Source organism: Pleurodeles waltl, chromosome 10, assembly GCF_031143425.1.
Source record: "Pleurodeles waltl isolate 20211129_DDA chromosome 10, aPleWal1.hap1.20221129, whole genome shotgun sequence".
Lineage (NCBI taxonomy): Eukaryota > Metazoa > Chordata > Amphibia > Caudata > Salamandridae > Pleurodeles > Pleurodeles waltl.
In genome coordinates this window covers 742,652,280-742,669,265 of record NC_090449.1, presented here as the reverse complement: position 1 = coordinate 742,669,265, position 16,986 = coordinate 742,652,280, and the positions used below count along the sequence as shown (strand labels likewise).

Below are 16,986 nucleotides of genomic sequence, written 5' to 3'. Positions count from 1 at the left end.
ACCTCCAACACCCAGCCACTCCGTACGATGAACGGCGATAACTACAGACAACGAAGAAAGCAACAGGAAATGACGCACGAAAAGGCGCGTGCCCGTGTTGCACCGCCATCATAGAAACATAGCCCCCATTGGTGGAAATAAATAGGAAGTCCCCGACTTCGACGGCCATTAATTGCGCACGGAGTATAGCGATCAGAGAAAAAGGACTAGCAAAATACGTACAGCAATCACAAAGCACATAGGATGCGGTCATCCACCATCATTTATTACAAATCTGTTCATGTAATTATATTTTTCAATGTCATGGAACTCCAATACATTTATAATTTCAAATTTTAACAAACACACTGGACTATTATTTAGCGCTGAAATATTTAGTTAAGTTAATTTAGTTTACTAAATAAATGTGGGCGCATGACCTGATTAACTTTGCTTGCTGGCAGACCAAACTACATTAGAAATTAGGGTCAATTATAGCTTCTAATGTACAATTCACTCCATAGTGCTTCGAGTGGCTGGCTTTCTAAGCATTTTAAATCACTCTCAACACTCAGTTTCTTTTCTCGCGTTGGGGACGCAACTGTGGTCGAAAATTGAACGCTTACTCCTTCTTCCGCAGAACAGGTCCATGCGCGCGTGCGCTCCGATGTTTTGGGACGCTCCTCTTGGGCGTTCGCGCCGACGTGAGTCATGCGTCGCCGCTCCCGCGAGCCTGCCTGCCCTACGCTCGCTAGTGTTGTGTAGTTGGCTGTGCGCGCTGCTGGAGGATGGACAGCCAGCGCTCGTGCCTGTAACAGACCCCCGCGCCCCACTCCCCGTTATCGCTGCGACCCCTTGGCCGCAGAACCCGGTTCCCCTCCCCGCGCGCCCCCACACATACGCAGGGCATTGATGGTAATGTATGCGAGGAAACAGCCGAGACTCAGTGATGGGTAAATCGCACTTTCTGCGCACAACCGTTTTTCTGTCTAATGACAAATCCGCCATTTTTGTTGTATAGCAGCGAAGAGAGACCCCGGGGCCAGGGGCCGTGGGCGCAGCGTCCCATCCCTCACCCCTTAACACGGACCCCCTCCCCGGGGACGCGTGGCCTCCTCTAATGCTGTCTTTTATTGGTCTTTTTCAGCTGTCACGACCGGCGAGAGTCGCAGCCCTACCAGGTACCTATCCTCAGCTGGGGGCCGCAGTACTTTAGTCCGATGCTTCCGGGCAGCGCAGGCCTCGGTGCTGCTGCAGAGACAGCGGCATAGTTCTCTGCTGTACCAGCGCCCCGCCCCCAGCAGTCCCTTCTTTCTGCATACCTGCCTCCGTGTGCAACATACTGCAATAGTGCTTCAGAAGAGCACAGGCCAGCAGTGTCTATGCCCTCGCGTAGTCCCATTACAATTGATAGATATACTCCTAACTGATACTGACGTATTTGTTTAGAAATAAACAATGTTTGGCGTGGTGGTAGTGGAAAACTATTACCCGTGTTACGATTTTAAAACACGGAAGTGAAGCGACCATTAAACATACGTTACGTTTTTGCTCTACAACACATTACTTTAATTTTTGCAGGTTTGTATTTCCTACCACCATCAGTACTTTTATTTTAAATCACTACGTATTTCGTTATTCCTCGATTTTACGTGAAGTATGTTTTTAAAATGCTTCCAAATTGATTTGGTTGGTCACAGAAACAACAGTGACACCTCAACTTTAGAGCATCATAGAGAATTAAGTTGCATTGGTACCATAAAAACAATGCCAACATGTCAAGTGACTGTAGGTTGACAACACATGAGCATTAAATTCCGACTATGAGGGTCCGTCTGTGGTGTTGAATGTAGATGTAACACCTTTAGCTCTTCATTGAGTTCATTTTCTTCTGTTGGTAAAATCAGTTCGCAGACAGTGTTGACTTGTCTTGTGGTGCAGCCGAAGGAGAGAATCCCGAAATTGTTAATCAGTGATTGATTTATTCAATCAGTGCATAAGCAAATCCGACAGAACAGCTTGGGCCAAACTGGGTTTTTCGCGTTCTGTTGTTAAAATAAAATAAAAATAAAAAAAGTAAACATACTTTTACCCATCTCTACTTATATGACAGAGTATAGTATGAAACAGTGTTACTGAACATCTAAAAGCTGCTACAGGGCCTCCATTAAATGTTATTTGTAGCCAAAAAAAGTTCTTAAAATATTGTCAGTGTTGATAGCAAAATTTTGTATTTTCTATTGGCCACATCATTAATTAGAAAAGGTGAAGTTTCTGTGCAGAAAGCGTGTTTGTGTGCATTGCTTGAGGCGTCACAATAACATCAGTAGAGAGTAATTTAAAAATAGACACCTTTGCGCATCCTAAGAAATCATTTATGTCTTTTTTGTTGAAGTGTCAAAAATGTTTATTTTTGTAGACTCTTAAATACTCGTCGAAAACTCAGCCTAGTACCGGAGATCACCGCCATGAAAAGATGCGAGATCCTGCAGATCCTTCGCCTCCAAATAAAATGTTGCGACGGTCCAATAGTCCTGAAAGCAAGTACAGCGATGGTACAGGGCACAGCAAAGCTAAAAGTGCACATACACACAGGGTGCGCGAGAGAGACGGTGGTAAGTTTGTAGTTTTTTTTCTTCTTATAATTGCATTTTACTGAATACAGAATGACCTAGCTCACATTGTACAGTTGAATGAGATTGTTTGATGCTTTCCGTTTTTCCCTTTGCATTTACAAATTGTACATGTTTAGTTATGTTTCTAATTAATTCTTGCATATTTTCAGCAAACAAAATCCTGACATTAATGGTGTTTTATTTTTTATTTTTGTGTGATGTATTATACCGTCCCTAATTTAATGTTTAAGAAATAACATCTTCATTGGAGATGTTACCTATTATTTATTAATTACACGCAGGCCAGTTACCGATTGTAGACTGCCAACTTTTTTCCTGGCTAATAGAAATTATACTTCTTCTGTTCGTTGTGAAGGCCCTCTGGCCATCAGCTTTTGTATGACAACTATGTTCATGACCAGCTGGTACCCAGAGGCCCTAAATTGATTTTATGATTTGGGATATTAGTTTGCGTTGGCCATAAAAGTTTCCTTCCTTGTGCTATAGCGCTCTGTAAAATGAACGCAAAATCGCTGTGGCATGCCTGTAACAAATTCTGCAAAATATTAGCTTACTTATCATCATAGACTTCAGCAGTACATTAACATGCTATCTTGAAGCATGTATTCACTACTAAAGATTGGTTGTAGAAACATATCCACAGTAGCTCCATTGTGCCAAAAATCATATTATGATGCTCCCAACTATAGTATTGTTATCTGCTAAGTATGTTTTTTTGGTTGTTTTTTTTTGCTATTGTGTGGCCTGTTTTAAGAATTCCTTAGCAGTTGGAAATGTGTAGTGGCTACTTCACAAAATCGTCGTTTTATCTATTCAGTTGTGTCCAACTCTTGGTTGTTCCATGGATAACATTTCCCCATTTCTTTTGGTCAGTAGAATAATTATTTAGGTCTTGGAGATTCTGATTTGCATCCAGGCACAGTGCCCTTGTGGTCGTCCTCTTTTTTGTTTACCTTCCATCATTTCCAATGTGTTTTTTCTTTCTTTCAAGGAGTCGTCTCATTTTATAGCCACAATATGTGAGCCTAATTTTTATGATAAACTATTCTGGTGAAAGTTCCTGCCTGATTGAGTCAATTATTGATTGATTTGCTCTTCTAGCAGTCCATGGGATGCTCAAAAGCCTTCTCCAGCCCAACCGTTAGAAGGGGTCAATTCTTCGGTCATTTTTATCAGTCGTCCAGCTTTCACATCCATACATTGTTACAGGAAAGACCATTGTTTTGATGATTCATATCTTTAACTTATGCCAAGCTTGTTATTACTCTTCTTCTCAGTAGTAGCCATTTTCTGACTGCAAGGCTGTAATTTCCTTCTCGACTTAGCTGTGATCTCAAGGAAATGAAATCTTTGGAAATCCCAATTTCTTCATTTTTCAGTTCTGAGACTCCTTAAAATCCCTGTTGACGTATTTTTTTTCACATTTAGCTGTAGTCCTACTGCAGGGCTATTTTCTATGATCTTGACAATCGTTGCTCTGAGTTCTTCTGCACTTTGTGCAGGTAGTGTTGTCTCATCAGCATACCACAGTCTGTTGCTTTTACTTTCTCCAGTTTTGGTTCCAGTCTGAATATCTGAGTCCAGATTTTCACATCCATTGCTCAATGTAGTGGTTGAACAAATATGGTGATAGGATACAACATTGTCTAACACATTTTGCACCATTGAACTACTATGTTTCTCCATAATCTGTATCCGTCGCTCCATGGTTGGTGTGCAAATTCCTCATGAAGCTGATCAGATGGGTTGGCACCACCTTGTATTTAAATACATCAATCAATTTTCCATGATCAATGTAGTCGAAAGTCTTAATATAGTTTGTAGAGCAGAAAAAGATGTTCTGATTTTTAAAAAAAAATAAATGTATCCATCATCGCATGCTGAAATCTGGTCATTCATTCCTCCTTTTTTTATTTTTTTTTTTTCTTCCGGAAACCGGCTTGTACATCTGGATTTTCTCACTCCGTGTATTGTTGTAGTATTGCTTGTACAATGATCTCCTTTTCATGCAAAATTACGGCTGTTGTTCAGTAGACTAAGCAGTCTTTTGCATCCCCTTTCTTTGGGATAGGTATAAATGTGGATCTCTTCCAGCCTTACATCCACTTTGTTCTCTTCCATATCTGTTACGTCGCCGTTACTTCGGTTAAGTCATCCTGTTATTTTGAACATTTCAATTGGTATTGCATCTGTTCCAACTGCTTTGTACTTAGCAGTGACTTTGAATGCCCATCTAACCTGGCTTTCTAGATCAGCCCCCAATTCTCAGATTTTATATTGGTTGTGTAGTTCTTTTGTACATTCTTTCCTTCTTTTTGTGTCTTCTCCATTCAAGAGAGATTTTCCTTCTTTGTCCATCAGTATTACAATACATGGGTAGAAGTTCTCCTTGATTTTCCTAAAGGGGTCTGTTATGTATCTTTTAACCTCCGTCTCTTGGCATTCTTGCTTCATATATTCTTGTTTATCCTACCTTGCTTTGCACTGAAATTCAGCATTTAACTTTCCTGGTTTTCTTCAGTTTTAGCTTCTACTTCAATATTAAGTCTGTGCCACAATCTGCTCCTGGACATGTTTTTGTTGAGTGCTGAGCTTTTCCACCTTATGCTGCAGAGTCGGTAGTCAGTTTGGTTGGTAGCAGTGTTGGCCATCTGATGAGGTTCACTTGTTATATCTTGAGTTGATTGAACCATGTATTCAAAACACAACTCTGTCTCATGCTTCATTGGAATCTGCAAGTCCTTTTTTTCCAGGTCCTTCTTTGACTCCAACATTGGCGGCATACAACACTTGAAGTAATTTTGGAAGGCGATCATTTTACAAGGGCCTAAAAACTGACTGAATAAACATCTGGCAACCAGGTGTAACCATGCACAGTATGATTTAGTTGTACTTAAATTCATAGAATTTGAAATAAATCATAAAATGCCAAGCATGTTTTAATTTTTCCCAGTAACAAAAGTGGACACAAAGGAACTGGTAATTTAAAGCATTCATGTTTTTTATTGTTTTAAAACATATCGTCCACAGATCCCCATTACTTTTAAATCCATAAATGGGGTCATGTGTAAAAATGAATACAAATTAAAATATGCATTCTTGCACCGGGGTTACTTGCATAGAATTTGCATTGAATCCAAAGTAGTCCTACAAGTACCTTTTGGAAACATCAAATGTAACTCTGCCACAAGTTGAAATTTAATGTGCTTAATTGTTTGATGTAGGCTTTAACAAAGTTCACTGATTGCAATCTTTTCGTGCAATTTTTGTTTTTCCATTTGCTCGTATTGAGTTTGGAATCCCCATTTCGAAACTTTAACCTACCTCAATTCATGCTGCTGATCATAACTAGTGTACCAAAGGTAATTTAAACTGTTATTTATTTGAATTGGGGTGATAGCCATCCAAACCTGTGGTTAGTTTTGTGTGCCCCAACATAATTCTGATTGTATATACAAGTATATACTGTCTTTCTTACATTAGATATTTGGGATTGGTAGAATAGACATTTCACCCTCAAAAGTAAAAAGTGTACATTTTAAATTACCCCAATAAAAAGGGGGCATGCATTTTTGCCACCTGAAAATGTATAGCTGTGGCTTATTTTTTCTTAGTGCAATAAAGTTTGGCAAGAAGCAATGTTTTTTGGTTAGACCCTGCTTCTAAAATATAGAGATGTGAGTTGTTAACTTGCAGGAAATATCAACTTTGGGTGTCAAGTAGGTAATTGGAATAATGTATGCTATTTATACAAATTATATCTGTGTGACAAGTCATACATTTAGTGTAATTCAAACAGCATTGTTTTTTATTTTTGTATTTGTCAAGTGCTAGTTACAAATGGCTGTGCAAGTACCATTAACTCTACATAGCAAAGTAACACTATTGTTGGCAAAAGTGTTTGCTTGAAAGCAAGCATTGAGTAACTGTTGTTCAAGGCAGTACTGATCAGGGAAGGCTATAGTGCTAACGGGACATGTATCAATATCAGATCTTGGTGATGTGACTAATGTGTTTCAAAAGCAGCAATTATAGTTAATCAGATGAAGTCTCTGTGAATTAAGTTTTTATTTTTTTTTATTTCAACTTTAGTAACATTTTTTAAGGGAAAAATGTTGGCCAAAAGTAATAATAGTTGTATGTAGAGCAGTCAAATGGGGTGGGTGGCATAACATTAAAGTTTTCATTACAAACTGAAGGGAGAACAAGAGCAGTCTGTGATTGGTTCCTTGCAAACCCTATATTTCATAAACGGGGCGTCTAGATATGAAGGTTTTCCCAGTAGATATATTTAATTTTTTGGGATGCTGTTATGACTCTGGTATGGATTCCATAAAAATGGGACCCAGGTCCGGAAGAAAGCGGGGGACCCGGGCATGGCCGTCATCATAGATGAAACAAATGGAGTAGAGGAATGCAGGGCCAGCAGTTATCCTTAACACCTTTGTAATGTATTGTTATACTATTTCTTTTGAATCCAATATTAAAGAGTTTTTAGCAATATCTATAGGTATTGTTAACCACGTCTTGGGTAGGGGGCAGTCCCATACATACCCCTTATAAATGGGGAGCTCACCCACCCCCTTAACATTTTTGGACGGGTGGGGAAAACCCAATGATGAGCATGCCACCTTGGTTGATGAGTAAGAGTTTACCATATATTTTTTTGGAATCTTTATTTGAGACATCAGCGCATTCCTGAGTTTAGGTTTTTCACTCAGGAAAACTTTTTCTATTTTGGTCGCCTGTTTATGAATTAATTCGAAATGGTCAGTGTGTGTTGAATTAATTGGACCTGCTATGAATATTGGCGAAGACAGACACAAGTGCACATCCATTTCTAGTAGGGCACCCAGATAGAAAGATACAGACATTTAATGATTAGGGGCACCAACAATTACATTACAATAATTTTTTCTTCCAAACACATCTAGAAGCCCTGCCCTAAAAGATTTGATTGCTGTTCCACACCAATGCTTTCTATGTCTGCCCGATGATGAACAACGTTAACTGTCAATCTCTAACTTGGATTTTATATAGATTACATCAAAATTATAGTTGGAGTGCTGTAATTAACCATGCTGTCAGCAGACCATTGGGTCACCTTTTCTGCAAGGTTCACAGATGTTGGTTATTGTTTCCATGTGTCCTCATTGGGGCATCTGTTTTGTTGCCTGTGTTTGAGAGATTTCTGTTCTTTAGAGCGCTCTGTTTTTGTGGTTTACTTGGTTGAAATTTCTATCTATATTGCTTTTACTGTTGAACACTGAAATTTAAGGTAACTGGCATTGTTGCTGCGTAAGTACGAGTCAGTGAAAATCTGACAGTTAACTAGGATTGGATTAGTGATCACTTTCAAAATGAAGTATTACCAAGTTACAAGGCTCCATCCTACTTAAGTGGACTAGGATTTCTTAACATTAGTGTCGTCTTTCCTGCATTGCATTTCGATCTTGGAAAATCTTACAAGCAAAAGGTTCCATAAGACTTTTACAACATTTGAAGCTGGTGCTATTAGCTGTGCCTAGACTTGTCTCTTTATATTTTTAACTCTGTTGAGTTTGCCAAGTACTAGTTGCATGGTTTAAAAGTCCATGAAATTCACCATATTATATTATACCATAGAAATCCCAATCCTGATGGCCCCAGAACTCAAATTTTCTGGTGGACAAATAGAGTTGCAGAGAAGGAGAAAACGGCAGTTAAGCAGGTTAAAAAAATAATACACATTTCCCTTGTGTTAAATCAACACAGGTTACAACTCACAAATTCTGTAATTTTGGCACCATACTACATTCAACATAAATCTCCAGCATTATCATTTGTCGATGTATGTAAAAAATTAGTATAACAGCAGTGTTCAACCATACTTGGGTTAGTCACTACAGTAGTAAAATAGTGCATATTTATATGGTAATAACCGCTAAATTGAATCCGATGTTCTGCATTGTGAAGCTGATCTTCTGAAAGATGTCTTTCTCCGGGCCGATATTCTTAGTGTTTGCTGAATGAAAAGTTTTCATGTTTTAGTTGTTTTATTGGGAACATTTTTGCAGTTTTTTTCAGAGCTCAGCATTTGTCTGTCCCTATGTTAATTAACTTTGTATAAGTGTTATTCTTTCTCACATGGAGAGCAACACAACCATTGTTTGGAAGATACTGGAATGCTCATTGGAGGGAAGCTAGTTACGGTGATCCCACAAATTCACAACAGTGAAAAGACTTCAGTCTACAAAAATTTACGCAGTTCTCTAGTCTTTATGTACTTAATTCAAAAGGGTAACCCACCACTATTTGTGTGTAGATACAGATATTTTCCCAGTCAGACACTTTAGATTGCCTGAGTCACAAAAGTCAAAAATAGAAATGCCTTTAAATTCTGTATTTATCTCCAAGGTTTTCTCTGCTTCTAAGACAGATGTCAATTGTCAGGCTTTGTCTTATGACAAATTGCTGTTTCTACTGTTAACACAGCATTAGGGAAAGTAAAGTGAATTATGACAAATCTTGAAAGGGTACAAGGAGTGTGAAAGGAAAGGCTGTAGGATGCCATTTTTTTGTAGCAATACATTGTAGACCTGTACCAGGTAGGAAAGTGAAAATGAAGCATTTTATAGTGATTCTGAAGTGTGATGGAAACACCTTTTAGTTGGATCAAAGTATTTCACTTTGTTTCTCTCGGTGATGCACAGCTGCTAAATATTAACTGTAACCTGATTTCCACACATTATTATTTGTGCACACATCTGTTTTTTTGTCATAAAATTGTACATTGGTGTAAATTTAGATTCTGTTTCAATCGAAAACATGCTGTCTTTAAATGATAGCGTGCTAACTCACAATGCTTAGTTACATAACAAAATTGCCTGCCTCATGTCCATTAAAGCTAGGTGGGTTGCAAATGCTTGTTAATAAAAAACAAAACAAAAAAAAACTGAAAAAAAGGGGGCAAAAAGGTTGAGAAGCTTGAGGACACATTTATACACCTAAGAACAAGCTCTCATTTACCTGTGCGTTATGCCTCTAGAAAATCCCTGTTAGACAAAAAACTATTTTATAAAGCTTGAATAGACTGCTTTATTGGCACTGCTTGCGTGCTCTTTCAGCTTGTTGCTGAATCGTCTAGGCATGCAGGACCAGCCAGTTCCATTTCTCCTTTCCAGACTGTCTGCAAATGTTTTCCAAGTTACTTCAGCTAGTAAGCTGCTGGATGACCGAATGCACCTGCAGTTCTTTTCTGAAGAACTTTTACCTTAATCAGGCCACTCTTTACTACCCATAGGTTTGCTTGGGCCTGCTCCACCTATCTTTGGACAATAATCATGACATCAAGATTGGGTGAGCTCGGCCCCCTCTCATATTTTCTTCCTTGTTTTTGCCAACATTGTGCCTCATAATACCTCTTAAGAGGACTGCTTGGTGATACTTTCCCATTTCTGCCTTTTTCTTAGCTTTATCACCAAAATTTCCTCCCATGAATTCTGCCAAGTACAACCATTGAGCTGTGTTGGTATGTTTATTTTTAAGTTCAATACTTAAAACTTATTTTAGTCTATGCAGTTTGTAATCCGTACCTAAACCCTTTAACACCTACTGCTATATTTATATGTTGCTACCATTTTGGTCCTGATGATGACCCTGTAAAATTAGCAGTGAGGTCGAAACTACGACTTCTTACTAGTGGTCTGACATAGATTAAATAATTTTAGTTCAGGGACTCTAACTTGGAGTCTTGTGTTTGAAGTTGTATTAAATTAAATTTCAGCCCCTAGACTGTGTATACTATAAATAAGCACATGCATACTTTATTCACTCATCTCACTCTTCACTGTGCCTTCTTTGAGTACTGACAGTGTGAACTTTCAATCAAGGCTTTGTCAAATTAATACTATGTTTGGTCAATACATTGTATCTGCATACTATACTGATATCAGATTGTACTTATTTCATTGGCGAAGAAGGGTAGGGTGTATTCCTCCCTCCCAGGGTACCACTGTGTTGTGCATTTGATTAGCCAGATCCCCAGGATCCCACAGGATTGCTCTGCATTTTTATACACACTCGTTATCTTGACCAGGATTCTTTGGTTTCTGTAGCATGCCCTAGGCTGATGACACTCAGCCCGTTGTTATCATCAAAGAGAATGTAGAAGAGGTGCAGGGCAGATTTTAAACGTGTCTTGTCGCTGTTGCCAGTTAGATGAGACTGAATTCCTTAAAACTGAACCGCGACAAAAATAAGTCTTTCTTTGGAGGTTCCCCTTCTCTTTGGATCTCTTCTTAGAGGCCTGTGGACTGTGACATTTCACAGTTAACCATTTCTGCTGCTCTGCAATCTTGGTATAATTTTCTAAATCAACTTGACCTCCAAAGCCCAAATGAACTCTGCTAAAGAGACTTCTCAAAAAGATTGGCCCGCTGCATTCCCTTACTTATTAGAAAGCAGTAGTCCAATCTACTTTACTCTTTTGTCTGAATTGCATTTGTCTCCCTGTGTCTGTTAAAATGCCTCATTATTTCTGTAGGCTACTGTTAATGGCTTGAGGGCTGGGAGAAACAAAAAAGAAAAGTGTAGGCATAAGTGTCTCACATCTCCTGTTCAAAGATTGCTTAGAAATGTAAACATTAGAAAACTACTTTAAGAATAGTTTTTTCTAGTTTGAAATTTAACAGATTGTTAATCTTGGCTGTAATGGCTCAGTGCGATGAGGCCAACTCTAGACATCGCATCATGCTTAATCTACTCTATCAAAAGCCTTCTGTGTCCCATTACTAGGTTATTTCTTGGGCTCTTGTTTCTCTTCTGCCACTTTATATATACAACTACAACTTGATTTGTATTTGGGAGTTATACTTGATGTAATTATCACCGTAGACTTATCAATCAGTTGAAAAGTAACACTGTAAAGCCTTATTGCTAGCATGTTGCCTATAACTTGTTCGTCCAAATTAATTCAGAAAAAGCACCCCATATTTTGTTTCACTTCTCAAACTAACCTGCTCCCATTTTGACATTATAGACCCGCTTAAACCCAGATTCTGCATTCTTAAGTAAATTGGCAAGAATCTGTGGCATTTCCCTTTTGACTTTTAGAATTCCAATGAGAATCCATTATTTGTGGCTTTCTCTAATGACAATTTTTAAATGTTGGCTGAGTTTTTTTTTTTTTTTCCTGTACCCCCTAAACTGTCATTGCTTTCTACTTACCTCTGCCCTCAAGAAGAATAAAACATTGGCAAAGCCAATAAGTGTACCCTAAGTGAGATCGGTTAGCTTTGTCAATATTTTTTCTTAACAAATGTTTTACAGCAGCACGACTGCTGCACAGCATGGCATAAGGATATTAAAAAAAAGGCACTGTGCCGTTTCATAGCCCGCTTTTTTCTTTCACTTTCAACCATGTTATACAGCAAGTGCGCTGCTGTCAATATGGCACACAAATTGACAGTCAAATAGTCCTACTATTTGACTGTCTTTTATTTTTACGTGCTGTGGCCATCATTGACTGCGTAGTTGCACTTTAAAAAAAAAAAACTTTTTTATTTTAAGCTATGCTGTACAGCTGGCTGAAAACAATGACAAAGCCTACAGCCATTAGATCTCTATAGGCAAGATCTATTGGCTTTCCCAGTGTTTGTTAAACTTTGCTGAAAGCTACATCCCACTTCACTGTTACATCTACATCTTGTAGAAAAAGGTTCAAAAGTTAGAGATAACTCTTCCATTGCCCTCTAATTAAGTCAAGATAAGATAAGCTTAACATGATCAAATAAAACAATTTAACCCCTTCTAACATCCAGCAGAACTTACAGGAGTTTACCTGCCATTGGGAATAAATGGATTTGAATATCCCTTGCTAGTTTATCATTGGTATGTATGTGAGGAAAGGTGCTCACAAATCTCCAGAATCAGTGTACAAACACTTGAACCACTACATTTTCCCCTGTGTACTTGGACAGCTAAGTTGAAGAATATTCAGAGAAAATCAGTGTAATTATTTCATGTATTCCCACTGGATACTACCATTGATGTGCTTCCCACTAGTGTTTTCAAAATGAGCAGCCGTCTTTCTCAGTCTTGTCGATATGATGTATTGTTTTTCTCATAAAAAATAGAGACCTAATTTTAGTTTTGGAAATGCGAGACATGCATATTTCTTTTAGCTACCTTTTATTCAGATTATGTCCTGTTTTTCCAGTGAGTATATCTCCTGTGGAAAAATATCTGCCATTCCTCAGTTCTAAGTTAATATTCTTAACCCTAGTTCATACTTTGTATTCACTGATTATTTAATCTTGAACTTTACCAAGAAATACCTTTCACTGGCCTATCACCTTAAATTCAGTTTCCATCCCAAAGGTTACGTTAATACTTTTAAGTCAGTCAGGGACTTGTACAAGATGGTCATCTGTTTTACAAGTCCTATTTCCTGCGATCAGATTACTAGTTGTAATAATTCTTTTGGATATTTCCAGTGTAACTCCATTGAATTTAAAAGGAATACAAATGATGAAAAGTAACCGAACTGAAATGTACACAAAGGAAAGCCATCTAATATTTGCTACATTAGTAATTCTCTGTGAATAGTTTGCTTGGCAAATTAAAGTTTTTATATATGTGTATGTATATGTATGTAATTATCTGTGTGTGTGTGTATATATATGTACATATATATATATATATATATGTGTGTGTGTGTGTGTTTATTTTATGTCCATTTGTATTGCACATTCTGCCATGTGTGGGCCCTTACCGCTTTCAGAGTTTGGGTGCCCATTATGGCCCTAAGATTCACTTTTAGTGAGGTCACTGTGGGCATTCGGACATTGTATTTGATTGTGTTTGATAGATAGTCCTATGTTCTTAATAATGCATTATACTTGATTTGCTATTTGTTTCATTTTGCTATTGTGTGCGATAGTCCTTGAGTAAACCTTGGGTGGTAATTAAGATAGAAGACACTGTAGTCTGTTATGTCTTTGATAAAATTGTATGCTCATTAGGTATGATATTTAAGGTTACTTGTGCTGAGTGACTGGCTGATTTGTAGTTTGTTTAAAATAGTGTTAATGTTCTCTTGAAGGAGCAATGTTGACCTAAGTATATGGTTTCAGTGTTTTGTGTGCTTGGCGGGACTTTGAGTGTGTAGCGTATTTCTGGTTGTGGATGGCAAAGTATTTATAAGTTTATGCTATTAAGGTGGCTTGGTACATTGTGTACATGATAGCATCAGTGCCAAATATGTGTAAAGTAGAAACGTACATGATTTGGGCTACTGTAAGTTGGCAACACTAACAGATGATATGGCTATGGTGCCTTTACACGTGATGTCACTGGTTGTCTCTCATAAGTACAGTTTGTGTGAGGTGAAGGAAAAAATATCTTACAATATGTTCTGAGTTCTTATTGACCAGATCTAGGGCTGCCTTATGTCATTTTATTTGGTTAGACATATCAGTGGCTCATATGATGGGTGTGAGATGTTTGATTTGCTCAGGTCTAAGTTTTCCTATTGAGAAAAAAAAAACATAGAGAAAACAATGCATGTTTTAAAAGTCTACACAAATCCTGTAACAGTCATTTAATTAAGCTCAAAATAATGAATACGTTTACTTACTGGTTTGTTAGTTCACATCATTACAGATAAAATGATTGTGTTGGGCGTTCCATGACCATCTTTTTGACTGTGCAAAATCTGATTAAAACTCTGATGTTGTTCTGCGGTTTTCCACATCAGGCGATGCAGTTACTCCTTGTGAAGGAGTAGCTCACAGTTCATTGAGTTTCCCTACCTCTTTAGAGAGCTGTTACCTGCTGGAGGTCTTTGAGGAGCTGAAGTGGTGAGCTTGTGGAGGAGATTATCATGAATATTTAAAAGAGTTGGAGGAATCGGTGAGCATGATGTAAGCTGTTGGAGTGGAACAAATGAGGTACAGAGGATAGAGATAGTAGAATTATCAGTGTTAAAAACATTCTGGCACTGTTATCGCATGTCAATCCAGATGATAGAACTGTATAAATCTGATGCTGTGGCTCAGTAAAAGTATACTACAGACAAACAAAAGAAAAATGAATCTACACTGACAAATATGAAGTGAGGTACTCAATACTCCTTCCCTCACACCACCAACACTCATACCAAATAGGTTTACCAGTTTGCATGTGTACTGGGTATCAGACTAGAGAAATGTAATCTTAGCTGTTGCAACCAAGTCACCAGCATAGTAAAAGGATGTGTGCACCTTCCCAACTGTATGTGAAACTGGTATCTTGATTTTGATTTGGACCTTATTGTTGCGGTAATAATGTGTTCATAGAGGCCTAGGCGTCTCCACGACGCTGCCAGGTCCAAGATTTCTCCTGTGACCTGGAGGGGTTCACTAAACGTGCCCTCTTAGTAGATACACATAGACTTCTGTCTCTCCTTTGGGAACGTCAAGTGGTAGTTGTTGCGTAGTTATGATTCATGGAATGCTGGTTTGTGGAATTCCTATCGCCAAATAGCCTGGATCTATGGTTTGCGATCAAGGACAATATTTCATATTTATTTTGTTCACTGGACAATTAAGCCCAAACCCTTGCAGTACAAACAGTTTAGCTGCCAATTTATACTAGCAAACTATGGATGTTTGAAAAAGGATTCTGTCTCTCAGGGAAGGTTCATAACTTTCGGTTCAAAATATGTATAAAAGAGTCATTAATACAAAGCTTTTACTATTATGTCAAAGCTTTTACTATTATGTCAAATGTTGTAAGGCAATACAGTGAGCTGTGAACTTACCTTGCTTTACTAACAGTGGGTCCAGTTAAAAAATCTACAAGTTTACGTAATCGGAAAAATGTTAATGAATCATTAGATTATATGCAAATACATGCAGAAACCTAAAAGCTAGGTAGCGTTAAAAATAAAACATACACAAAGTTCTGTTACAGTATTTTAGCTAATTAATTTAATAGAATTTCAGAGGCATTATTTAGAAAAAGATTTGTATGACGACATTATTAACAAACAAAAAAATACATTAATGGAAAATCTGTGTAAAACCATTATGTGAAACATGAATTTAGTGATCCCATACTCAGATGTGTGCCCACACACACAATCCTGCAACTATTGCTTCTCACCTTCTTCCAGCTGCAGTATGTACATTTGCATAATTTGTTGCAAAATAAGAGGCTTCAGAGAATTTAGACCCTCATTTAGTATTATCTTTGGTATAATTAAGAGATACTATTGCCAGTGTTCTGATATGAGAACGCTGCCACAACGTGTCACTTGCTGCATGGCTCCGAAAGAGCAAATTGGATTTTCCTACAGGAGATGTAACTTCCAAAGCATTCTCTATTTTGGACAAGTAGATAATTATAAAACACCTCTTGTGTGAGTTAACCTCTTTCTCTTAGTCAACCAGAAGGCAGTGTTCTGTCTTCTATCTAGTAAAGTTCTGCTATTATCTGTAAACTAGAGCCTTGTGTTGACATTTAGAATGTGTACTTGTTTGCAGAGTGTGAGGTACATATGGTGCCAGGACTCTGTCTGATTACTGAAGCAAGTGGGGTTCATTTTGGATGTCAGTGATCTTGTCTTATACGATAATGATGATGAGCTAAGCTTCTTCTGACAGCCTTAAGTTTGACTGCATCCTCTGGCAGGAGGATTTCATGAAGCCTTTAACAAGAGCTTGCGGATTAGTCCCCCCCCCCCCCCCCCCCCCCTTTGGGTCCTGCCATTTGGTAGATGGGGTGAAGTTTTGGACTACATTTTGTTCAAACAAAGTAAGTTTTTAGGCCAGTCCTGCCCTGTTGTCGGTCTCAGACTATTGGTTCAAAGAGGCTGATGACATGTAGGTGCAGAAACCTCACTCCTTATCATGCCATTGTTTTAGAAATTCCTGCTTTGGGCCGCCAGTGCTACCTGCTTTGAGAAACCTCACTTCACACAAAGGCTATGTCTGGAAAGCAGCCTAAAGGCTTCAGAGCAGCCTAGACATTATATTTGAAAGGAATCTAACCGAAACTTGTTCTGAATCATGTAACATTTATCACTGTGCCCTTTCTGGAAATCGTATATGTAATAGGCATTTAAATAACCCCTATTTTCGATTTCCTAGTTTTTGTCCATGGAAGAAAGTGCTCCAGAGTACTCAGTGCTGCTGTGCACCAAAGTCTGATGTCTGAAAGCTAGTCTCCCAGAGCTGGGGTGACTAAGTTAAGTCAGCACTTCACGCAGTGGTTTCTCCTGCAGAGGCACAACTACACTTGAGTGGCTTTGCATACACAGGAGGACAAGAGATGGAGGCCTGTGAGAGAGCCTCATATCTCAGTGTGAGACTGTTGCACGAAGAAACCATGATAGACAATTAACTAAGAT

General features: G+C 38.4%; 1 protein-coding gene and 1 long non-coding RNA gene across 10 annotated transcripts in view; one reads left to right on the top strand and one right to left on the bottom strand.

Moving 5' to 3' along the window:
* LOC138261835 (uncharacterized) overlaps positions 1-44 on the bottom strand; it is a 46,872-nt gene extending 46,828 nt beyond the window's left edge. The window contains exon 1 of the long non-coding RNA XR_011199157.1: positions 3-44. This is a non-coding gene — a long non-coding RNA (uncharacterized lncRNA). The remainder of the gene's footprint in view (positions 1-2) is intronic.
* Positions 45-612: 568 nt separating this feature from the next.
* WAC (WW domain containing adaptor with coiled-coil) overlaps positions 613-16,986 on the top strand; it is a 554,026-nt gene continuing 537,652 nt past the window's right edge. For 7 of the 9 annotated variants that reach the window (XM_069211305.1, XM_069211299.1, XM_069211297.1 and 4 more), the window contains exons 1-3: positions 690-932; positions 1,127-1,160; positions 2,399-2,594. In XM_069211305.1, the coding sequence (XP_069067406.1) occupies positions 892-932; positions 1,127-1,160; positions 2,399-2,594 (271 nt within the window). In that variant the 5' untranslated portion in view covers positions 690-891. The other 2 variants (XM_069211302.1, XM_069211303.1) reach the window with 2 other exon arrangements.